This window comes from Brachycentrus maculatus, unplaced genomic scaffold (assembly GCF_059751285.1).
Source record: "Brachycentrus maculatus isolate JH-2025_06_01 unplaced genomic scaffold, ASM5975128v1 h1tg000396l, whole genome shotgun sequence".
NCBI classification, from domain to species: domain Eukaryota; kingdom Metazoa; phylum Arthropoda; class Insecta; order Trichoptera; family Brachycentridae; genus Brachycentrus; species Brachycentrus maculatus.
In genome coordinates, this window is record NW_028281145.1 from 2,112,298 (window position 1) to 2,139,947 (window position 27,650).

At 30.6% G+C, this 27,650-nt stretch overlaps 1 protein-coding gene across 2 annotated transcripts in view; it reads right to left on the reverse strand.

Annotated features, from left to right (window-relative positions):
• The window catches only part of LOC148302959 (lachesin-like), a 67,094-nt gene that overhangs the window by 32,183 nt on the left and 7,261 nt on the right, over positions 1-27,650 (reverse strand). Inside the window, exon 2 of one of the 2 annotated variants that reach the window (XM_088270797.1) lies at positions 16,526-16,715. In XM_088270797.1, the coding sequence (XP_088126923.1) occupies positions 16,526-16,607 (82 nt within the window). In that variant the 5' untranslated portion in view covers positions 16,608-16,715. Of the gene's footprint in view, positions 1-16,525; positions 16,716-27,650 lie in introns of those variants that run through there. The other variant, XM_088270798.1, reaches the window with a different exon arrangement.

The following is a 27,650-nucleotide window of genomic DNA, read 5'->3' on the forward strand; positions in this document are numbered from 1 at the left end:
ACTTATAATTTTTCGAAAACCATAGTTGTTTTCATCTACAGGTGAATAGTAAAACAGTTTTACTATTCACCTGTAAAAAAAATTGCACGAGATGAACCGGATTTCTATAATCTTTCATAAAAAGAGGAACAATAGATGTTTCATATCAAGTTGAGATATGTATGTACATATATTTGAATATGTATTTTCATTAAAAATATTCACTGTTTTTTCTCTATGTCAAAAATTATTTAAAATAAAATGCGTTAAATGAAGTATACTTATATGATGAAACGTTTCTATTCAGTTGATAATCGATATTTCAGCAATTATGTTCAATAAACGCTTTTCATATCTTATTAGACAGGTTCTAGTTTCAATTTGAATGTGCTGTTGAAGTATGGCAAACTGGAGTATGGCAACTAACTTCCGCCTGCACTGGCAGTGCAAGTGACACCGTGTCAGCTTTCCACTCTGAGGGGGTTCTTACTCACCAAGTTACTTACTATTGCAGGGGTGGCGAACCTATGGCACGCGAGATGATTTTGCATGGCACCCGAATAAAGAGAAAAAATTGAAGTCTTCTTCTCCTTCTTTTAATAGATTTCATCTACAATTTTTATAGATTCTCTGTTTGTGTTGTCGCCTGTCGCTCTTGGGATGTTGACTGCCAGCTATTTCACCACCTTTTTGGATGTCTGCCTGGGGGTCTACGTCCTTCAGGGTTTCCTTGAAGAGCGATACGTGGAAGTCTGTCTGACTTCTGACATTTTGTTTACATGCTCATTCCAGTATCGCCTTCGTTGTAGTCCTCACGATATATTCCGTCTTACACATACTTCAGATATCAGTATTCTTATTATTTAAAAATTTAAGTTATCGTACAAAAAGTGATTGATCAATTATAAATAATTATTTAAGAAGAAAATGAGCGAAATTGATTGGTTGGACCAGTCCAGAGAAATGCCAAAATTGAAGATACTTACAACTTGGCAATCCATCCCAGAAACTTTTTATTGTCTTAAAAAATAGCATTGCGCATTTTAACAATCTTTTCATCAAATTATTCCTGTGAATCATTATTTTTTTCAATCAACTTTATTAAATAACACATAAGAAGAAGACTTACTGACGAAAGTAATACTGCTTGTATTCTGTTAAAAGCTACCAGCTATGAACCCGATACAAAAAATGGCATCTAGCATCCAGCAACAAAAATGTCACTTTTAATGAAATTTTCAAGGTTGTCATATTTTATTATATCTTTTATTATTTTATTGATAAGTAATTCGTTACTTTTTTGGATGTATTAATTAATGCTTTGTTCATATTGTTGCATAAATATTTGATGCAATTTTTTTCCATGGTATGTGGCACGCGACATATTATTATATTTAAAAATGTTTTTTTGGCACTCAGGCTCAAAAAGGTCTAATTTTTGTACTGATATTTCTTGGTGGAACTGCATTTTGTAAAATAAAATAACAATTAAATATTTTTTTCCTCGTGAATTTTATTTGACCAGCAACTGGTTTTCGTCGTTACCAACATCATCAGACCAGTCGATGATGATCACTGATGATGTCGGTTAAGACAAAACCCGGTTGCTGGTCAAATAAAATTCACGTGGAAAAAATTATATGATTGTTATTTTATTTTATCAAAAAGGTTCACCATCCCTTTAATATTGCCTCCCCACTTACTACTCATATACACCCTTCTTACTACCTGTAACCTACCCCCTAGCAGCGCACCGCTTACGTCTCTGCACCTCTAATATTATTACTCACAAGTATATCGGGATGGACACTTGAGAAGCGATTGTCGAGTAGAATGTTATCACTGACTAGATACTGAATGAAAATTTATGTACGTAATATCATGCTTTGGTGAATACAGACATTCTAAGAGTAGTTATTATGAATTGAAATGTAATTAACGTAGCATAAAAAAAAGAAGTCAACGTTTGAGCATTAATTCTACACGGGGATTGTTTTATCCCAAGTTTTTACTATATTTATATGAAAGAAAAATTGTAGGCATAAGAAATTATGGAAATCTCCACTTATATAACTAGGAATGCATTTTTTTGGAATTCCATCATATTTAGAGTACGATTTCTGAATTAAAAAAATATTAATTAATGTTAAAAGAAATAAGTTTTGTACTGACATTCCTTGGTAGAACTGGATTTAATATATGAAAAATAACTAATTGGTTTATTCCACTTTGTAAAATAAAATAACTCTGTTTTAACCACTTTTAAAAAAAAAGTGGTTAAAAAAACAAAGTTGTTTAATTTTAAAAAGTTTATAAAATGTGCCTCAAAGTGTCTGCGAAAAACATTCGAGAAATATTCCACTGTATTTTATTTGGCCAATAACCAGATTTTGTTGCTACCAACATCATCAGATTGGTGAATCGATGATTATCTGTCCAATGATGTCGGTAACGACGGCACCCGGTGACTGGTCAAATAAAATAAATTGGAAATAACTTTGTAGCTATTGTTTTATTACATTAAACATATTTGCAACCTTATTAATTGATCGGCCGGCTGGTGTGATGGTAAGCATGTTTCGCTGCCGTGCTGTGGGACCTGGGTTCGATTCCCAGGGGAGGGGGAGTAAAGGAAGTATTGGTGATTTTTTTTATTATAATATTTATGTAATATTACCTTGGACTGGTCCTTAAGGCGAAGGAGTGATGACCCTGCCTTCATGTAAGTAACGATCAAGATAACACTGCGTCAATACGATACAGTGCCCTATGCACCATTGGGTGCGTATAAGGGTTAGAAGAACAATGAAGAATACTTACAAAGTTAAATTTAAATTATAATAAAAATAATGAATTTATATTTGGTAAGTTTCAAATTGCATATTACGTTGTTAGAAACGGAAATACGTGTGACACCAAATAATATTTTATATTATGACGTAAGAAGGACTTTCAGAGTAAAGTTGTATTCCAGAGAAAATGTAATTTTCCAGGTGGATCACTTTGCATAGTTAGCAAGGGAAAACTATAATGATAAATATAAGCGTTTTTTTAATGAGTTCCGCGAGATAATTATTCAGCAGCTTCCTTAAAGGGATGTTAAGCAAGTTTCTCGGAAACCGTAATTGAAAATACCTCCGCAATTTACAGCCCTCGCGGGGAAGGGTGGGGTCCCTTTTAATGAGTAATCATAAGTACTTATGTCATTCATTACCATACTGAGGGGCTCAATGGCGTTGAAAATATTTCACGATCTTAATAAAACATTCAGAAAATTATTGCCTTTAAATTATTTCAGTTTTTATTATCAAGACGTATTTTACCAACGCATTCTTACGTTAAAAAAATTCAACGCTGACACGATTTTAAGAAATTAATATTAATTTTAAATAACACATCTTAAGAAAAAAAACATTCTTTAAAATCACATTTTAAGTATTTTTTTTATCGTAGAAACAAATATTTTTACCCTTGTTAACACATATTTTTTAATTTAAATGTAAGGATACAGATATTTAAAAATTCTTATTAAAACTATTGAATATTTAAGAATTTATAATTGTAATCATGTCATGATCTTTTCCTCAATAATTCTTTCAAAAACCTTTTGTATAACACATATACATGTAAGTGTGTCACACAGATTAGAAGAGATTTCTTGTAGAACCCTAGAACCCTATTTTTGGATTGTATCGTCTAAAATTTAAATTTAATAGATATTGAGTTACAAGTCCACCTACAGCAATTTTGAAAATCCTGTCCTGACCTGAAAGTTAATATCTTGCTGTCATTTTGCCTGTATTAAAAATGATTGAAAAAAACAACTGAAACTTAAATATGTAGCTAGTAAAAAGATGTTTTTGCTGTTGATTTTTTTTCAGTTAGGCTAAAAAATGAAAAAAAAACTTACATAAAAATTAAAAAATAAGGGCCTTTACAACAAAATTAAATAGTAAGAGTAACACTTGTTAGGTGCCATTCATAAGAATATTATTTACTTCAAAATAATTTAGAGTTGCAAAAATGTGCCCGACTGGGTTTTCGCGTGCCGATGGCTTATTTTACAATATTTGATAAATAAATTGTAACATTTTTGGCAGATAAGAAATGAATGTAAGTAAATAGAACAAATCGATAATATTTGGATGTGTTTATATCCTTCTTCACAAATACGGGTTTCTTTAGCTAGGAGTTATTTTTATATTTTGACATCACAACATCATGAATGATTTTCAAACAACTGATGTTGAATAAATATGAAGGTAAAATATACGTGATGTCGATATAAAACCATTAATATGATTCGAAAATATATTTGTTTTAAAAATTTATCATTTTTTTCAACCAAATTTATTTTTACAGTGATGTTTTAATATATTTAAAATATTCTTTTATACTTATATAAAAAAAAAAATTCATTCATCTTTTGCTTTGAAATTTTAACACAATGTTACGTTTGAAAACACACGCAATACTTAATACTACAGACTGCTTCAAATGGCGGACAGCGTGTTTCTTGGTAGTTGCTGTTTTTATATTTTCGATTGCATTGTTGTTTCATCTTTGACATTTTCTATGCTTCACTAGTATTGTGAAATTTCACCATTAGAAATTTGTGCTTTATTTTTCAATTAACCAAACTAAGATACGGCAATGAGTGTCAATGGCTGTTTTTTTTTTTTTTTAATATTTTTAAATTTAATATAGTTAAGAGTTTATTCAAAACAATTTCTATACATTTCTACTTATGTAATACAATCTTAAAAATTAAGCTACGCTGAGCTACTCCAAAAAAAACTGAGCTCTTGTGCTTAAAAATCGTTTTTTTTTTCTTTTTTCTTCTTTTTTTTCCAGTTACAGATAGTTTGTAATGAAATTACAGAAACCTATACACAAAAAAAAACTATGGAACAATTCGTAATACACGAACTCTTGATCGCTCACCCATTTCTTTATTTTCATTTTAGAACTCTTATTAACATAAATGCAGAATAATTTGCAGAACTCTCCTTAAATTAGTTTTCATCAATAAAGTACAAGGATGGGGAGAATATAGAAAATAAGGATTCCGGAATAGTCTCCTATATCACGTCCTTTCATTCAAGATTCCACGCGGTCCTTTGGAAAATCCACTTAAAATAGTTTAAGGGGTGAGACCCGTCACTTCACGTAAGGGGAGGGTAGTCAGTGTTCAGCCTTTGTGTTTCAAAATGTCGACAAAAATTTATTCTAAGAATGCACCGTGTCACGAGATACATAATCTCCCCCCGATTTGCGCGTAGCACATTTTCATTATTAAAAATGCTTCATTATTGCGATGGTTTATTAAAAAAAACTCTTTCCAGTGATATTGAAATTCATTTAATTTTTAATTGTAAAAAATATTCAAGTTTTAGGATTGATGTTTGAATAATTTTGACAGAAGTAATTTGAACGACTTCTTCACACAGTGTGATAAAATTAAATCTAAAACATACACAAATACACTGCAAAAAATGACAGCAATAAAAAGTAAAATAAAAGTAGTATCTACATGATATTTTAACGTACTTTTTGATCGGCTGTCTAGAATATTATAAAAATAATGGTTAAAAATAGCTTACGTTTTGGAAAATAATTTAAAAAATGTACCGTTATGTATTTTTCAACAATTTGTTTTATTTGTATTTAATTAAAAATAATATAACTGAATTACGTCGTACGAATTACTTTCGTATTTAATTGATTGATTTTTCTTTATTATAAGCCTTAATTTTAATTGTGAGAACCCATACACCCATACATTCCATTGTTTCAAATGGCATATATTTTATATAATATACAGTGAAAAATATATACATGTGTAAAAGAAAAACATCTCAATTATTAAAGGAAAGCACAGGATATTTAAATTAAAAAAAAAAAAAACTTTAGGGTTTTCAACTTTGAGCATTCGAAATGTTAGGAGTAATCATATTATTCGCGTGTAATGACTTGCGTACGTTTTTTGCTCATAAAATAAAAACGCGCCGTAAGTCTGTTACGTGAATGGATAAAAACATCCCCAAAGCTTCGAAACCTATCGCCATAACAAGACGGGGTGTTTTTTCTGAAACGTTTGATTTACGACCAACAGTTGTAAGTTGGGATCAAAGTCATAAAACTGACGAGTGATCTCATGAAGCACAACACTCACTCCTCTTCCGATGATCAAACCGTGGAACGGTCACGTGCGAATGCGATAACGGAAATCAATCGGGGACGCCCGCGGCATACCAATCATGTACGTCCGACGCCGGGATCCGGTGACGCCGACGCCGGAAGTATCATCGTGCGCTTGTTGCGACCCCCGGATTTACAGACTACTTCTCAACAACTACTGCTAGCCTTATATGTAATGAAATATACCTCAACGCGATAGTAATAATATATTTTCAACAATGAAAACTTTTCGAGATTTACTTTTTTTTTTTCATAAAAATGTTAGTGATATTAGTATATAACCACTCACCGAGATTTTTATGTCTACCGGTTTTGAGACGTACCCGTCTCTTCATCAGAACAATCACTACCACAGCATGCAAACAATACAACCCTTCACCACCATAGCACCATTTACACACTTAAAATTACACAAAATGTTTAACACATGCGATTTTTGATCTACCCGAAGACCGACATGCACTATAGGTTTCAGCACAAACATGCGTTACGAGCCGAGATTAAATATGCACTAATGGTTTAAATATTAATAATATTGAGAATATTTTCGAGATTTCTTTAAAATGTGTAAAATTATACCTATTACATTTGCATGAACATTACAAAAAATATTGATTAGTAAACTAATACCAATGTTTATACTACTCATTGATAGAATATTTTCAAATAAACAAGTAAAAGTTTTTTTTATTTTGGTAAATAAGATTCCCCTTTGGTGACAGTTTAAAAAAAATTAAAAACGCATTTCCGGTTATTTAAAAAAAAACTACGATGGCCTATTCAGATACGGAATTTCATCCCTGTACGATGATTCTTACTCATGCCAACGAGGTCCCAAAGATTTTCCAACAAATAGAGATTCTGAATGGTAGTTAAAAATGTTTTTTTAAAATTAATTTTCTGAAGCGGCAAAATAATATCGCAATTAATTGCAATTGAAGGTCAACAAAGTGAGTGAGTGCCATTCGCTAATTTGTACTTTAAAGTAACTTGTATGAATATGTTAGCATGGGTTACTGTTTTTCAAAAGAACTGAAATTTGCTCTATAAGTATTTTAAAGCAAAACGAAATATATTAAGCCCTCTGCATTTAAAACTTATCATTAATAAAAATAAAGGAAGTTGTGTACCCGTATAAAATTTAAATGCAATATGTTAGATACAACTTTTTAAAAGACGGTTAAAATTATTTTCAATGAACAAGTATTTTTAATGAACACATATATTTTTGAGGTTAAAAGTATTTTATAAGCTTATCCAAATTGATACTGTCTTTGTACGAACCTATTTATTTTGCTGAACAATGTTCTCTAACAAATTCAGTAGACTCGAGTACATGGTGCAGGTGGTACACAATTCAGAGCAAAGGAAAATAAAATGCACCGTAAATTGCTTTTTGTTCAATCTGTTTACAAAAAACGAGTATGTTTCATTTCTGTATCGAAATGAAATGAAAAGTATAGGTTTGCATTTATATTTTAAAGCATATTGTTTTTTGAAGAATTATAGAATATTTAACTTTATCCTTCTGTCAAAAAATTCAGTAATATAAAACAAGCCAAGAAACTATTTTTTACGGTGAATTAAAAAAAATCTATATATATAATAATAAAAATAATAAAACCCTTATCCGCACCCCAATGGTGCATAGGGCACTGTGTCATATAAACGCAGTGTTATCTTGATCGTTTACACATGAAGGAAAGGTGATCAGCCCTCCGCTTCAGGTACCAGTCCATATATATACTTATATATATAAATATATATATATATATATATATATATATATATATATATATATATATATATATATATATATATATATATATATATATATATATATATATATATATATATATATATATATATATATATATATATATATAAATAAATATGTAATACATGTATACATTCGTTTGCTGCACCAACTAATACCAGGCAAGCCAACGTACTGACAGGATAAAGGCTATCTGGTGCGCTAGTATCAGTGCATTTGTATATTTGAATGTTTTAAGGGCTTTTAAAAACGTCCGATATTATGTATTAAAGAATCAATCGTTTCTTACATTCGTGTAAACATAATCGCTTTCCACGAATCCTAAACACACATTTACCTTTAACATTTATATCAAACATGCTCTTAAATTATGTTATCCGCATCATTGATTACAGGCGGACTGAAAAAGTAGCACTCAATAATAATTTCATGTTTGCAACAAAGCTACTTGTAATCATTTGGATGGCGATTTCACGCTCCGACGTCGGCCGTCTTTACGAGTTTGTACACGAAGGGTTGAAAAGACGCCGGCGCTGAAGAGAATCTAAGGTCTTAACGGTTAATCGGCTTAGCGGAGAAGGGTGAAATTTCCTTCTTCTCCGTTCGGTCCCGCAGTTAAACGATGCGCTCTGGAAGCCTCCACCGCATTATTCTGTACACTTGTAAATTTGTCTGGAACGTGAAAATCTTCCCCTTCTTGAGTGTGAAATTTCGGGAAGCGGCTATAATCACGACCCCGAACGAATTTAAAGCCGGTTAAACTTGATGATTTGTTTTTGGAAAACAAATGTGGTGATGCTTCTAGACGTCGCACAACTTTCGATACACTGTTTTCGAAGAACTAATGGGCTCGTTCATCTTGTTAACACGATCAATCTTAAGAATAAAAAAAAAATATTTCTTAAAAAATTGTTGTAATGAATAGTAAAATATATAATATATTTTAAGAGTTCTTTTGTACCTTTATCATCCTACTACCAAATGGTATAACAATCTAACGTTATTTTTTTACTACATAGTTTTGTATCCTGAAGTAAGTTCATTAGAGTGTCAGAAATGAAGACTCTGAGAAGCATAACAGGCAAGAGTCTTCGAGATAGAATCAGAAATGCCAGGATCAGGGAAATATGCGAGATCGAAGATGTCGTTAGGTGGGGAAGGCAACGTAGGAGACAATGGTATGCGCATGTGAGGAGAATGGAACCATCCAGACTCCCCCACATCGCACTGTACGGCCAACTCCATGGTAGATGACTCCCGGGCAGACCACCAAAGAGATCGGTCGATAGCTGGGAATCGACGTCGCAGGAGGCTAATCCCTCTTAAAAACAGGCCGCAAGGCCTATAATAATAATAATAAGAAGAAGAAGTAAGTTCATGCAAGGGTTCAAAACTTGTTGAACATCCTCTTTCCGAGTGTTTTTATTTAAATTTATTTTTTTAATAAATTTCTTGCACAGAATTAATTAGTAATATTAAATTGTGAAAAAGTTTGATGAAGCTGTAACTATGATGATCATATCTCTGTTACGTTTATTAAAAAAAGAGCAAAGGATCAATTAAAATCGTTGCATTCTATTTAATAAGGAAAACGCATTAAATATTGCAATATATAAAAACACATACGGTAAAAATAGTAAGTATGAAGGCTTTTCTATTTACATATGTGTTGTGCTATAAGTATAATATTTTCAAAAAAGAAATCTTGAAAAAATTATTCGTTAACAACATATTTTTACTCAAAATAAGAATGTACGTTACATGTAATTAAAAAGATAACGTACATCCATTTAATGAAAGGATAAAACTTATTTCTGTTTCGAATCAAATTATGTCGAAATAAAAGGTTGCCTCATTAGGAGCAAGAAGGCAGAAATATTTATTCACAGAGGCATTGAAAAACGGAAGGGGGTCCTCAACCGTAACACCTACCATTAAAATTTATATCATAAAACCCTCCCCGGTTATTTAGTTTTAATAACATACTAGAAGAGCGGGCGACGAGGGTGTAAAACATTTCAGACAGCTTCTCCTTCAGACGGCCGACGACTGAAGCGAGAATTTCAATTTGAGATAAGAATGTGTCGAACTGGGGGTGAATTGTCAGGGAAAGGGAGGCAAAGGGACGCTCTGGGGTGTAAAATAAAACGGAACAGTGGAAACCCCCCTCTCCTGAGATTCTGATGGACAGAGAGCGATATTTTAAAAGGAGAGATGCAAAGGAGGTTAAGGGCTCCGATGCACTGGGTAAACATTATAAAGTTGGGGTGAGTTTGTGCAGTTTTTCTAGTTTACGAGTCGTGCAACAAAGAATTGCATGGCGTTAATTCAGTTGCAGGGTGAAACTTCCCTTTTGAAACTAAAGTCTGGTATAATGTACCCGTGTGAGTATTTTGTTTATGTAAAAGTTTTGTACTATCATAGTAAAAAATGAAACAGCAAGATATTTAAGGTGTAAAAAATATTTTATCAAATACTTACTATCTATAATTGATATGAGACCACAATTAGTGGTGTAATACAAGTATCGTTAATAATCAACACGTCATCCTACGAAGTAAATGCCAAATCATTTTCTTCTCCGTCTTAATCCTCATTGCTGAGGGTTGTGACCCTTGCAGAAGCAATGACTCTTCTCCAGTTATCCCTTGACTGCGCTGCACGTAGCGCTCCAACCACTGAGGTGCCTGCTGCTGCCTTAATTTGATCGGTCCATCGTGTGGGGGATCTTCCTCTCCCTCTCTTTCCCTCCAGGCTACCGATCACAACTAGGCGTTCCAGGCTATCCTCGTTGCCACGCGCAACGTGTCCAAAGAACTGGAGAATCCGTCGGGTACAGATATTGGCCAGAGACAAGCCATCCAAGCGTAGTTCCTGGCGAATGGACTCATTGGTGCGTCTAGCTGTCCATGGAATTCGGAGCATGCGCCTCCAACACCACATTTCGAAGGCATCAATTTTTCTCCTTTCTGCTGCTTTTATAGTCCATGTTTCAGCAGCATAGAGAAAAATGGAGTGGACCAAGCTCCTGACAAGCTTCATCTTGGTGTTGTTACTCACACCCCGGTCTTTCCAAATTTTGTCTAGCTTAGACATGGCACTTTTGGCGATGGCGATACGACGTCTAATCTCTCCTTCACAAGTTCCTTCATTGCTGATTTGAGATCCAAGGAACTGGAACTCGTTTATTATCTCTAAACCTTCCAGTGAGTTCCCGAGATCACCAAACTTCTTAGATCGATCTATGATCATGATCTTGGTCATGATCTTGGCCAAATCATTAAATAATATCATTTATATATTCATAATATTTTGAGTGCGTTTAAATCATTGTTCACAAATCTGGGTTTGCCCTATTATTTATATTATTATATCAATAAAGTCGAAGAAGAATATCAAAGTCTGGGTATTTAGAAGGCGAACAACCTGTCATAGGCTAGTTTAAGTGATCACTTTATACAAGTTTAACATTCACTATTATATTTATGATTGACAATCACACTACTCAAATTTCGGTTAAATATTTTACGGTTTTATATTTCAATTGATACCTTTTACATGCTAGTTCACGGCGTCATCTATGGTTGAGCTGAGTAAGTTTTTTCTTAATAAGCAAAGATCTTCCGAAATTTTAGTAGTGTAAATTATTAAATATTATGGGCAGTAGCACCTTTTGCTTATACTTCATGTGTAATTTTATACGCTATCACGGGATCGAAATATTTCTTTGAATTTATTTTAATGAAGCATATTTGTTTACATCTACTTTTTAAATATGTACATGTGTATATGGTATGTATTAACATATATTTTCAAACTTTTATCTTATTAAGAAATTTTCATATCGATTAAATAGTGTTAGCAAAGAAGAAAATAATTTAACGTTATATAAATAATCTATTTATCAAGTTAGGAAAGAATAGAGCAGTGATTTGTGGAATTAACTAATGGAGATTTGATAAATTTTCTAACGTATTGATTACATTTTTTTAACTAACAACCCTCCGTTTTCACAAGCATCATTAACTACTTATGCAGTATTTTTAGTGGAGTCATCTGATACGCATTTAATGAGAATAGCTATTCGAAGTTTTTTTGTTTGCTTGTGCGTACAATTTTCATAAAAACTAGATAAATGAAAAAAAGCATACTAAAAATGGCGTAGCAATACATAAACATATGTATCTACTATCTGATTATCCAACAGTTTTTTTTTTATTCTTTACGTTTTTAGTATTATTATTTATTTTACTAAGTAAATACCACATTTAATTTTTTTTATAGCAACACGTGTTTTGATACAATTAACATCTACTACTACTACCATCACGCTATTTCTCTGCAGGGGTAGGTAGAAAGGATGGATCACCACGCTCTTCCGTCCTAACACACACTCCTCGCCTCCTTCACATCCATACATTGAGTTATACATGCCCTCCGATTAGGCAGGCTTTTGACACTACCAGATTTTAGGTTCTGATTGATCTGATCGTGCCAAGTCTTTTTCAGCCATCCTCGTTCTGTTTTTTCGCTCACATTCGCCACATATATTTTCTTAGTCATACTTTCATTTTCCATGTCCATACCATCTTAGAGAACTCTTCCTAATCTTCAATATCATTATAAAACACCACGTGATTCCACTTAGTCTAAATTTGGGAATTTTGCTCTTGAGATATTGAAGGACGAGGAGGGGGTAGGAGCTGTTTCAATTTTTTTACTAGTGGGAAAATGAACAATAAATATGTATGTCAATAGCTTTAATAATTTCATATAATTTATGCATGTTTTTAGATTATGTTGTTTCAAAATGTTGTAGCTAATGTGTTTTTTATAATCAACTTTCCTTTTAATTCAGGCAAAACTCCTAAATATTTACTAAGTGTAGGATGATAATTTTGATTTTATTAAAACAATTACCAAATTAGATTTTGAGAAGTTGTGTTATTTGCCAAGTAAAATTAAAAAGTAATACATATTACCACAAAGTGAGTGGTACATCAATTAATGAAATAAATAATTATTACTTTTATTTGTATTGAATACATATGAACAGTTTTAATACTAAATCATTTAGGAAAACCAATGGAATAAAATATTACATACATTTTTTAAATTAATTTTACAATTTTTGACGCCAAAGAATTCTGCTGACTGGTAAATCCTTATTATAAGTATTATCTGTTCAAATTGATTTTCGGCTATGAAATTACGTTTATGTTTAAATATATATATATATATATATATATATATATATATATATATATATATATATATATATTTATATATTTATAAATATATACATATATATATATATATATATATATATATATATATATATATATATATATATATAAATATATATATTATATATAAATATATATATTTATATATAAATATATATATATATATATATATATATATATATATATATATATATATATATATATATATATATATATATATATATATATATATATATATATATATATATATATATATATATATATTTATATATATGTATATATAAATATATATATATATATATATATATATATATATATATATATATATATATATTTTATTTATATTTATAAATATATACATTTATATATATATATATATATATATATATATATATATATATATATATATATATATATATATATACATATATATATATAATATACATATATATATATATATATATATATATATATATATATATATATATATATATATATATAATATATATATATATATATATATATATATATATATATATATATATATATATATATATTATATATATATATATATATATATTTATATATATATATATATATATATATATATATATATATATATATATATATATATATATATATATATATATATATATATATATATATATATATATATATATATATATATATATATATATATATATATATATATATATTATATATATATATATATATATATATATATATATATATATATATATATATATATATATATATATATATATATGAACCAATTAAGATACACTACAACTTCACTAGAGACATCTATTGGTGGGATGAAGAAAATTTTGCAAAACTATTAACTATTTAAATGAAATAGAAATACCTTTAACAAGTAGTGTTGACTTGTTATGATTACAAAGGTTCCGCCTGATAAATAGGCTTCCTTTGATGGTTTACAAACTGTTGACATATTATTATTAGCAGCCCCGCATATTCAGGGAGTAATGATTTATAGAGTAGGGGTGACTTCTACCCCCTAAGAAAACAAGGCGAGACCTTTAGATGACTTTTAGTTTCACCCTCACCTACTTTCGCTCGGAGTTCGGTGCGTACCAAGTTATTCATACAATTACTTAATAAGAGACGGTGCTGTATAATCGCAAGAGATGATAACAAATTTGTGTGCATGATACAGCCTGAGCGGCATACATATATTACAAATATAAAATGTACTATATATAACACTCTCCTTATCATTTATCGTTCATTTTGTGTAATACCGCTTTTAAAAATAGAAAATTAAAATTAAATAGTTACGGTCTGACATTTATACAAAAAATAAATTTGAAAGAGAAAAAGAAGAAAAATGAATCACAAAAGGAATATTTTTAAGAGTGGACTTGTAGTAAGTTGATTCTCGGCAGTCACGAAGTAGTGTTTTTTAAAGTGGTATTACGTTTAATGAACGATAAATGAAAAGGAGATTGTTATATTACCATACTACAAAGTTAACAATGCTTTTAATACACAAAATATGTATATTATGTTTTCTTTCAACAATGTGTAAGTTTTATTTTAAACATAATTATTCTGGAAAAAATACATCATAGAGTCAGTAAATCTTTGATATATTAACAGAGAAAATTATTTAACATTATAAAACAATAGAAATACAAAAACTATAGATATTCTCATTAACAAGCGAAAATGCAAAGAGTTTGTATTTTCCCTGTTGATGAAAACATCTGAAGTTCTCGAAATTAGTCGGGCTTACATTAAAATACCCAATTTTTTATTATTATGAAATCCTCAGATTATTCCTTAATTAATTTAATAACACATGTAGAGTATCATTTATTGAGTTTTATTTCATAAGGCACAATTAGTTTCAAAAAATATATTTTTATAATCACCTGTTGTTAAAAACGACTGTAGTTTTGAAACGAAACTAGTCTTGGATACTAAAATAAAATTCAGTAACTGTTGTTATACAATTATATACTATTTTAAAAATAATCAACATGTCATTCCACAATGTTGATGCTTAATCCATAAATAATTCCAAAATGTTAATGCTACTTCTGAGAAAATTATAACAATTTTTGAAACTTTTTTTCAAATTGTATAAGTAGGTAGTGGAATATGTTTATGCTAGTTGAATAATATTTTATTAAATGTTTTCAATCACGCTATACTGCACATAAAAGCACTACTTTTCTGACTCCAAGAAAAACAAATAAAAATAACCGAGTATATTCGTGTTATGAAATGTAACAAACTTTGTTACTTTAGGTATCATTTCCTGGGTTTGTCACATTTCTGGAATGAGTTGTTTCTCGTGTCAGCTGTGAATTGTTGATGATTAGTAGTCATGAAATAAATATTTTTAATAATCTAGCGTGTTTCTGTTAAATACATAATTATATATTGAATATTGCAAAAAACGCTATTGAGCAATCAGACATTAATTGATTTGTTCATGGTTCATTCAATATGTCTTTGCATGAATCCACCGAGCATGAATATTTATAACTTGTTGAAAATATTTTGCCTATCGTAATAACTGACAAAATATTCATATCGACTAGCATTGCGAAATTAAACATTTTTAAAATGTGTCCTTTCTCCATTCTTTCCTTTCTATTCACCTGGAATAAGTCACGACAATACGTGACCGGGTTTAGCTAGCTAGTCTTACTATAAATTTTAACTTACTTCTTTATTTTTAACATTTTGAGTATATTCAAATACTTGTTCGCAAAATCAAATTTTCTCCAATTAGGAGTTCCGCAATACAATATAGATGGATGTTGTGAACTCTAATGTACTGTGTTATAAGATTGATCAATATATCTAGGAGTTCCGAAAAAAAAATATTAGAAAAAAAGAGTTTTTGCTCCATTGAAAAGCTTCCTTCATCTCACTAATAGATGTCTCTAGTGTAATTCTAGTAATTCAAACACAATGTTTCGAAATTGGATCATATGTCTATATATAGTTCTATGAACTTCCAAGAATTTGAGTAGTGTGGTTGTCAATCATGAAGAGAATGGTGAATGTTTCACGATTGTAAAGTGATTACTTAACTTGCCTATGACAGGTTATAAGCCCTGTAAATACCCAGACCTCCATATTTTTCTTCATCTTTGCTGAGATGTTAAAAATGTTTAACTCATTTCTTTATTATAATCCTACAACGTTTAATCTTATAATATTTTAAAAGGCAGTTTTGCGTATAACATTCAAAGGATTTTATTGTAGTTTTATATTATATCACTGTTCAATTGTGTATCGTAACATACAGGAATAAAATACTCACCGACGAATTCCAAGGAAAGAATGGCGAAGACCAGCAGCCTGGTCCATAGAAGCTGCAAGGCGAACACTCCAGTAGGAGTCATTTCTCAAGTCAAACCACCTGAGTCCTCATCGAACCCGTTCTCCCAACTCAACAGGTTCTTGGTTTCTCCTTTGCCACTTCTCCTTTCCAGACTTTTATGTAACCATACCTGAAATTATCAAATAAATATTAATAAACCAATATATACAAATACTGATTCAAACCCTCCGAAAAACTATATTTTTCACAGATTTGGCATTAACTTTATGGAATAACACGATGCATTAAATTATTTAATAAAATATTTATGTAAGACTACACTTTTAAGATTATTAATATAAACACGACTAGTTTCGAAAACAGTTTGTATTTTAACTTATTGTTGAACATCTGTAATTCTCAAAACAAGTCGGTTTTGCATTAATAAACACAAAAAAGTAGTCTTACACAAGTGATTTATTTTTAGTTTTTTTAATTTCATGTGGTTTCCTTCCAGCAGTGGGCAAATGTTGAGAGTTCCTGATTACTCTACACTAGATTATCTCTCCTATTCCCAATATGAATTGAAATAAAACATTATATTTGCTTCTCAAAAACTTCGTCGTATCTGTTGAGATATTAATAAATAAATTAATATTTTAAAATTTCTCTACTATTTGACAACGGCACATAATCCTTTTTATCTCTTCTTTAAGCGCCGAAAATTTTGGTGACCCAAAATAGCGCTGGCGATAGTACAGTTAGTACTCAGCGGAACTCCAAGATACTGGACTGATCTGGGAGGAAGCCAAAAAAAATACAGCAGTGAAACTCTCAAGAAGCTCACGGGTTCTGACTCAGCTACGCCTACTAGATTCTAGCTAAAGTCTCGTCTAGTTACACAGCTGAAACTGTACTACTGTCATGTAATTTAACAACTCACTTGTACTGACGCAGCTATGCGTAAATGTAGAGCTGTAGGATTGTCTAGCTACGGTCTCATCTAGTTACACAGTTCAAACTGTACTGCAGTCATGTAATTAGACTGTAATTAGATCTCACTGACTCTACTATGCCTACTAGAGTCTAGCTGAGGTCTCATCCGGTTACATAGCTCACAGGGTAGTATGCTGGCTTAGAGACGATTCATGGTGGCAATATTCTCCGCCTGGGGAGCGAAAATGTATAAAGAAGAAGTTTCAAAAGTAAGTGCATGCAAAATAAAGTAACCTCATAAAATTTGCCATTTCAAAGCCGACGGTAAATTAAACACAGATGTACGTTGCTAAATATTAAATTATTTGTTTTCAATTTAGTGCCGCGCACACAAATTTTGTTTTTCCCTTCCCCCATTACAGAAAGCACGTCCATTCACTGTACATCTCTTTTTGATATAAAATTCCTTCTGTGAAATACCGCGGAGCAAGTCTGCACTGTATATTTATTTTACTACATCTGTTTGAATGTGAACCTTTACGAGATGCCATCTCGTTTTATCTGGTCTGCATGCACTGCCGTCCACACCGCTCAACGATATTTTCGTTGCAAACTAGTAAAAAGGAAATAAAAGATATTCAATCATTTGAAAAAAATCGTATTTCAAAACTGTCACTTTTTTCGAGGTTTCAAACGAATTGGTGAGAAATATGGGGGCCTGGAATCAAGCCTGAGGCTGGACGAGTAGTTTGTCTAACTTATACGTACTCATCTTAGTCTTATACGTACTCGTATAGAGGGAAAGTTTTTTTTATCTGCGATTTCTATCCGACGCTTTTCTAGCAAAGGAATCACGTAGTTCTGCAGTCCGTTTCATTCCGTTCGTACTTTGCTTTATCTTTTTCATGTCAACTATCAAAGGTTGGTATGTCACATAATATTGACTGCCAGTGGAAATCAAATACTATTAGTTGATTAAAAAGTTTTCCTCGATTTAAAAGTAAATAAACCCCGAAAATTCCCCTTTTCATTGGAAAATTGAAGGCGTTGATATACATTTCTGTAAATACTAAATTAAAAATTCTACAAACACCCTTCAAAACAATTATTTAGTTAGTTATTCAAATATAAATTATGCTGTTGATTTTAATTTTTTTATTCTATTATAATAAAAAGGTCAAGAAGACATCGATTAATTCCAAGAATTCGTATTTTTCAAATCCGTTTATTACCATATTTTTATAAATAGTCGTTTTTTTCGTTCGATTTGAATTTATTGACTGAAATTGCCTTTGTTGAAAATATTCAACAACCATTCCAATATACTCAAACATTATTTTGTTAGATGAAATACGATGATGCTTTTTAATTTAGATTTTTTAAAATTTATATTTATTTATATATTATGAGAAATGCTGGACAAGTATAAAAATTGTTTTTGCAATAATGTTTACTTTCATCAACATTTCCCCCCGTATCGGTATTTCCGCTTATAAATACACGCGAGCAACCCTTCCGCGAACAATCGACCCGTGTAACGGTCAAATAATTTACATGCACGCTACCCTGCTACGATGTCACTGTGAATATTCACGATGAAAGTTGTTTGATGAGATCACCCCCTGGCGGACAATTTAAATAAAAGTATCACCCGACCGACCCCCCGTAATTCATACGACCCCCCGCCACCCTGGCACTCCGAATTCCGCTTAAAAAGAGAGCATCGCAAAAATGCTGGAAAACGGTCGATGATTAAAATAGGTACAATTTATTTGTTTAGGTCGAATGGTCTTCGACGTTTTGACGTACGATGTTTATTTGGACATATTTCACCAGAGTTGACTCAAATACAGCATAATTAAAACAGCTCCATGATTACTCGATCGCGAATTGATTGGTTAAGCTTTTACGCAAATTGACAAATTTAGGGTTATTTAATTCGTATGGTAATATGATCAAATAAATAGTACTCTCAAAACATAAATTACAGTTTTGTAAATTGACTCTCCAATAGGAGCAATGTATCTATTCATATTTTTTTGCTGACACATATTTATTATTTATACACGTGTTGCCCATCAATGTCTATTTTTCATACGAGATGTTTTTTTCCCTTTCTCATTAGTCTAGAACGGTGGAATGAGCAAATATCAATTTTAGTTAAAATGTCTTTGAAATGCATCGCATCTATTGCTACTGCATCTCATTAACGTAAACATTTTTGTCTTTATGCTCAAAGGCGGTTTTTTTGTAAACTTAACAAGTCATTTTAAGATTTATCTGCGAAATAAATTAAATGAAAATAAAAGCCACACAATTTATATTTTGATTTGGATATCTAATAATAATGAACCTACAAGAGTTTATGAGACATAACTCCTTTAAGTTGCTATGAATAAGTTTATTTTCAATATTTACTGTTGATAACTTGCAAACTACTGACAAATTTAATTCCCGCTTTCATTCATGAGATAAAATTTCTCCCCTAAGGATGTCACAGCGCACACTGGACTAAATTGCTTTTTTCTTGGGAAATAATTGAAATTTTTTTTCTCTTTGTAAAATACTTAACAGATTTATTGCGTTCATAAATTAAATCAAAGTGATGTGATTAGTGAATGCAATTCAGGGTATTTTGAAAAAAATGTCTTGTTTTTTAACCCTTATCCGCAACCAATGGTGCATAGGGCACTGCATCGTATTAATACAGTGTTATACATGAAGGCAAGTTGATTACTCCTGCGCTTCAGGGACCAGTCCAGTGTAATATTAAATAAATATTAGAGTGTATTATAGTTTGCATATGCAAAATCAATGATATAATAATTTGCTATTAATGTCATATGTTTTTATTGTTTTATTTTGAATGCATTTTTCAATGCTGACTTTGTAAACAAATGTCAAATACAATTGAAAGAAAAATTGAGATATTTGTTTCCCGAAATTTAAAAAAATCCTTACATTTTTCCGGCAATTTATTTATGAAATCTTAATAATATTAAATTAATACCATGTAAAAAAGCTAGTGATTTCCAACAAATGATTTGAGTGATTTTGGTAGGTATGTTATTTGTTGTATTTTTCCCTCTCTACTACTGATCCAAGCCTATGTGCGGCGCAGCGGGAGACTTGAGTTTGGAGAGAGTAAAAATACGGTAAATATTTTAGGGAAAACTTTTCGTGTGTTCCCCTCATTTGCAGAAATATTATCTCTAGTTTTAATATACGAATGTGTCCCCTTTAGGGAAAATAATTCAGATTTAGCATTTCAAACGGACGAAAAATGCGAATAATCCAGAAAATATTTTTTATATGCATACCTCTTTAAAAGGGGTGAAATATTATTTTTAGTTACTACAATTAAAAATCTTTTCATTAAAAATATATTTATTTGTCAAATTTGATCGTTTTTGGTATCTTTCTAATTCTATTTTAAGCTAAATTTGTCTCATAAATTTATTTTATCATTCTTTTCTCACTCATTGATTACACAAGCCCAAAGAATCTTAGCCTGATATTTTTTTCTTATTTTACCATACGAACTTTTTCATACATCGTTTTGTCGTACGTTCATCTAAGAAATCGCGTTTTGACTAACCGAATATTACTTAAAAAGAAATGAAAAACTATTTCACTAAATTTGAAAGGTTTTGCTTTTGCGATTCCAATGGTACAAACATTTGAATGATAATAGTATTTTACAGTTGATAAATATGAAATTTATATGATTTGTTTTAAAAAAAATTGCGCATTTATGTTGGGAGTCATTCCAATTATTTTATTTTCTCCTTCATAAAATTTTAGTTTTTTTCCGGTGAATTAAAGCGGCCATAAGGTAATGAATTACGAAAATGGCGGTTTATGAATTATCAAAATTATTATTGTTATTAAGATGAACATTGATAATCCATATAAAAAATTGAGTGTGACTTTGTGAAACCAAATAAAAAAATAAAGTTATTAATGATGCATCATTCAATGGTGACTAGCAAAGAAATATTTGTGTGATGGCTTATCACTACATAACGGAGACAAAGTAAACAAATTAAAAAGTTTGAAAAAAAGTAGCAATTTACTTAAAAAATATTTACGAATTATCCAACTTTATTAAGGAATATTTGGTTACACAATAGGAAAATGTAAAAAAGATCCTTTTTTATGCTTACGGAAGACAATTGTTTTTAAATAGTGATTTAAAATTCTGGACAACAATGCTGAAACGTCCAAGATACGGTCAGCTTTATCCCTTAAACTTCATTACTTTTGTTTTGAAGTCACCTTGAACGGGGTGGCAAACCTCCCCCGCTGAGGGTATAATGTAACGGGGTGATACCATCACATCCGGCACAGACACTTCCGGGCCACTTCGCCAACAGGAATCGACAATTAATAAGCGGATAAAACTAAAAGGCAAAACAGGAAGTTGGAATCATTTCTCTTCAACACGTCTCAAAAATTAACCAGATTAATGAGTACTTTGTGAACATCTATAAAATTTTGGTATAAAATGATACGAAATGTTTTAAAAGAAAATTAAACTGAGAGACAAGGGATTATAAAACAACAGAAAGTAATAATAACGTCCTATGTTCCACCCCATTTAAAATGAATAACATAATCTGATGGCAGACGCTTAGTTGCGAAACTGGCGTCGCGGGTTCTATTCCCACCAATTACCAAAATGAATACCAGAAATATTATTTTCAATTGATCTGCATATTTTATACATTCTTTTGATAGCTATTTTACTATCCTACCAACATATGAACCTCAAAAATAGAGGCTTTGCGGGTTTTTCCCCAATGAGATTTTTTTTTTTTTTTTTTTTAATATTCTTCTCTTGAAAATCATAAATACTGTTTTTTTAAATTATTTCAAGCGCCTTTGAGAGAATTTTAGTTTTGAAAATTTTTGTAAAGATTTTGTGATAGAGCATGCGATACAAACAAAAAATGTGATATAACTAATTGTTAGTTTTGATATTTGAGGCTTATTATAAATAAAAAAAAAAGTAGGAAAAATTATACCCCGTAGACGATAGAACCACAGTTTTATAATATTTTGACATTCTCCGACATAATGCACTTTTTGATTAATTGAAACTCATGAAACTGGATAAAAACTCTCCATTTTTAATTTCAAAGAAAGCTTTTAGGTTCTGTGAAAAGTGATATTCAGAAATGGCTATACGTATAATTTATTGCGAGTATGTAAAAGATTCAGAATATTCAAAAACAAAATAAGCCAGTACTTTTGCTTTGAAATTAAAAAAATGAATTATATGAATTCAATAAAGTTTTTAAATAAAAGAAAACTCAATGTCAAGTAGGAAAAGAGTATATAAAATATGAAGTTGTAGTTTATGATATAGGGTGTTGCATAAGCAATGGCTGGATTTCAGAGATATTTTAACATTTGGTAATTTAAAAAAAATCAATGGTGCTTAAACGGTTATTTTTTAATTATTAAATAAAAAAAATAAATATAACATCTTGCTTCCATATGACCAACGTGGATGTGAATAGATTACAGAAAAATAAAATTAAGTGAGAAATTTAAATAAAAGGGCACCACTCTCCATCACTTCATAATTTATCTTGATTTTTAACACATGAATGGAGTGTAATCAGCCCTCCTCTTCAGGTACTAGTCCAATGTAATATTGAATAAATATTATAGTGAAAAACCCCTAATATTTATTTGACCCTCCTGGGAATCGAACCCGAGCCCTCCAGAAGGGTAGCTTAGCGTGCTTACCATTACACTACGGAGGCAGACATTTAATTTCACTAAATTTATTGAATGGAGAAGATTCTTACTCATTGTACAGTAATGACGTAAGAGAGTAAAAAATATGACTTGTATGATCTGACATAAAAAAATACAACTTATTCTATATAAAAAAATATATTCTTTTAAAAAATAGTAAAAATCCTTTATTTTAACAATGTTAGAAGTTTCTTATCAAAGTGCGCTCATATTCCTTCGAGGTTATAAAGTTACAAAAGATAAATTAGGTATTAAAATATGATTTCACCCACTTAAAATAAAACAGTTAAATAATTTTATGCGTTCATTTAACACCAAAGCCGTAGTATAAGAAGCTCTATAAATTGTCTCTTATGGGCAACAGAGGTCCAATTTACCATTTTTATGAATCGGGCACAATTTAATAATACAATTACAAAACATTAATAATAGTATAAACACAAATCAAATTAAACCCTTTTGTAAAGCGATACGCCCGACTTGCTATAAATTTTCCCCGAAAGGGTTTAAAAGGGGAAAGTAAAAAAACCCTCTAACGCAACGGAAAGAGAAAGTACTGCGAGGCTTTGGGAAAGAGATAAAGAATATTATGGTTAATTGATGACAATAAAAGCTGAATGCTAAGTGGATAAGGGAGAATGCAGGCTATATAATAATTGCAATACGCCATAAAGTTGACGAGTTTCTCAGAGATGATATAATACAAAGTTTTTCAATTACTGCTCACACTTTCTGTATTTGATTCGAAATATACGCCCAAAGGGAAGATTCAAGAACTCACCCCAAACAATTTATATTTTTACTTAAAATGAAGTGTTCATTTCAGAATTTATTTATTTTCAAAAATATATATACTACACAAAACCAAATTGAAATTTTTTTCAAAATAAATTTCAATAGATAAATGAAATATCGTACAATTAAAGAAACAAGATTAGTTCGGCGCAGATAAATTTAAAATGATTTATTTCTTGAGTGTTGCTATATGCCTTTTTAATTACTTCTACTATTTGTGTTGTTGAAATCATCTTAAACACAAGGACAAAAATTAGAAATTCTAATTAAATTAAAAAAATAGAAATAAAAAGTTTTATCCTTAGAAAACCCGTCCAGGGTAATTTGTATTATAAATATGATCCTGAAAAACTCTTAATCACTCCATACACCTTTCGATACGGACAAATTGACTTTTAATCAGAATACGATAGTATAATAATTCACAAGGGGTACAACTTGTCATCGGGTAAATTAAGTGATTACCTTTTATATTTGCGTAATATTCACCATTTTACCCATCTAAATTTCACTATCGTTTTGAAATTTAAAAATTGTATCCACATACACATGCATTTATATTGTAAATAATGTAAATTATTCCTCAAGGGCTCGTACATCGTGTACAGTACGGGTATGTAACCATGAGTAACTTGATGATGCTTTTACCTTTTTTTATTCTTAATATCATCCCTATTTTTATTTTATTTTATTTTCCTTTATGGCAGTAATGTGGTTCACCATGAGTTCCTTAAGGCCGAATAAACGATGAATCGTAACTAAATATTTTTCAACCCAAATAGTATTTGAAGTTATTGATTTTTTTTGCTAAAAAAATCGTTTTTGTTCTGAAAAAAATAAGTTTTTCTTCGAAATATATGCAAAGGGTTTTGAAAATAAAAGAGTTTTTGAAAGGTAAGGAGTTGAAAAATATTGAAAATCTTTTCAAATTATTTTTTGACATCTCACCAAAGATGGAGAAGAATATGGAAGTATGGGCATTTACGACCGTTATTTTTTATTTATTTATTTATTTATTTATTTATTTTCATAATACATAGATACATTCAATATACATATTCATTTCATATACACATTTATTATACGTATTACCGTCATAAGCTGGTTTAAGTGATCACTTTACACATGTGTAACATTCACCAATTCTAACCGATATTGACAACCATACTACTCAAATTATTGGAACTTCTATATATATGAGTGGTGAGATGAAAAGAAGCCTTTTATTGAGCAGAAACTCTTTTCTTAGTATGTGAGGTCCAAATCCTGGATTATAATCACACACGTGAGAAACGCCAGAATTTTTTATTATATATATATATATATATATATTTATATATAAAAATATATATATATATATATATGTATATATATATATAATATATATATATATATATATATATATATATGTATATATACATATATATATATATATATATATATATATATATATATATATATATATATATATATATATATATATATATATATACATATATAAATATATATATATATATTTATATATATATATATATATATATATATATATATATATATACATATTTATATATATATATATATATATATATATATATATATATATATATATATATACATATATATATTATTTCAACATTTATTTAAAAAAAGGGTCTGACCTCTAGCACAGCCGTTTGCGTTCAAAATTTGAAGATTGTCAGTTCCGCTTAAATTTCTTCATTTATGTATCATAAAGTAAATTCCACCCTCACATTTAAAAATCAATAGCGCAGGACTAAACATCTTATCTTTACTTAGGTAAAGATCATCACCATGTCGATTTAACGCGGCACCCTATGCACCATTGGTTGCAAACAATGTCTTTACAATATTGCAATGCCTTTGAATACTCGTAGTAGCTGCACAGGTATATTATAATGAAATTAAAATAAAGTGGTTTGTTATACACTGTGTAAAAGACAGAGGGAGAAAAGGGAAAATTAAAATGAGAACAAGACAGGGTGGGGAGCGTAAAGAACATTACCGCGAAACCCAAGGTTCTCGCTTAAGATAATATAACAACCCCCTAACATAACTATGAACACAGAACTCAATTCACATTCCCTCCTCCACACATTGAGCCAAAGGGTTTATTAAATTACGTCCTCTTGCAATGGGAACAAATATGTCACCTAATTATTTATATATTTTTATTTCTTCTTCTCTTCTTCTTCTTATTATGGTATAGGCCTTGCGGTCTGTTTTTAAGAGGGATTAGCCTGCGACGTCAATTCCCAGCCATCGACCCATCTCTTTGGTGGTCTACCTGGGAGTCGTCTACCATAAGGTTGGCCGTACAGTGCGATGTGGGGGAGTCTGGGTGGTTCCATTCTCCTCACATGCGCACACCATTGTCTCTTTCCCCACCTGACGACATCTTCGATCTCGCATATTTTCCTGATCCTGGCATTTCTGATTATATCTCGAAGACTCTTGCCTGTTATGCTTCTCAAATTCTTCATTTCTGACGCGTTCTAAGCGCGTTTTATGGCAGCGGTGTCTGCTCTACTTTCGATTCTATACGTCAAGATGGGTCGGACACAAGTTTTGTAGATCTTGATTTTGCTGCCGATTTTCATCTCAGGGTTTTTCCATATAGCATTTTTCAGGCATCCTGAGATGGCTGCAGCTTTGTTCACTTTCCCCATCTTTTTATTTAGAACTATAAAAAAAAACACTTGTATATCATTGTGTATAATACGACTTTTTTGAGTTCTGTGTTTTATTTCATTACACACTACTAGTTTCGAAAACTATAGTTGTTATCATTGAGAGGTGAATAGTAAAATATAAAACTCAAAAGGTGGGATTATAAAAGTGTTTAATTTAAAAAAAATCAATACATTATTACCTAAAGTGAATGACAAATGAATTAATAATACATCTGAAAATATTAAGCGCTTAATGTTTCTAACATATACGTGTGCTCAATTGTGCGTAGGGCACTGCATTTTGTAGAAGCAGTGTTGTTGCGATCGTCAAATACATGAAAGAAAGGCGAATGTCCTGGTTCCAACTCTTAAGTATGGGAGCGTAGCATGGAGTTGATAAAACAAGGATGAAGGTAGACTGGATGCAGACGAAATGCAATCCCTCAGATATATATGCGACAAAAATATGCATGATAGATGTTCGAATGGTGAAATAAGGAAAGAATGCTAGGCTGAGATACGCATTATCGATCGAATTAAGAAAATTGTGTTGAGATAGTTTGGACATGTGGAACGAATGAGCGAGTAAAGAACGGTAAAACAAATTTATGAGGCAAATGTAGTTAGAAAAAGCAGCCGTAGAAGACCGAAAAAAACTTGGTATGTCCAGATATGTCAAATACTTGAAAGCGGCTGGGTCAGGAGTCGAAGTCATCAGCGCTTACATATGAGGAGATGCATGCACTGCCTATCCCTGCCGGGAAGCGGCGTAGTGTTAGTTAGTTACGAAAGGCAATCAGTCATTATTATTCATGGGTAAAATGGTAAATATTACATGTGTGTAAAGTTAAAACGTAAAACCAGCCTTTGACGGGTCGTAAGCCCTGTTAATACCCAGATATCCACATATTTATCTTCATGTTTGTTGAGATGTC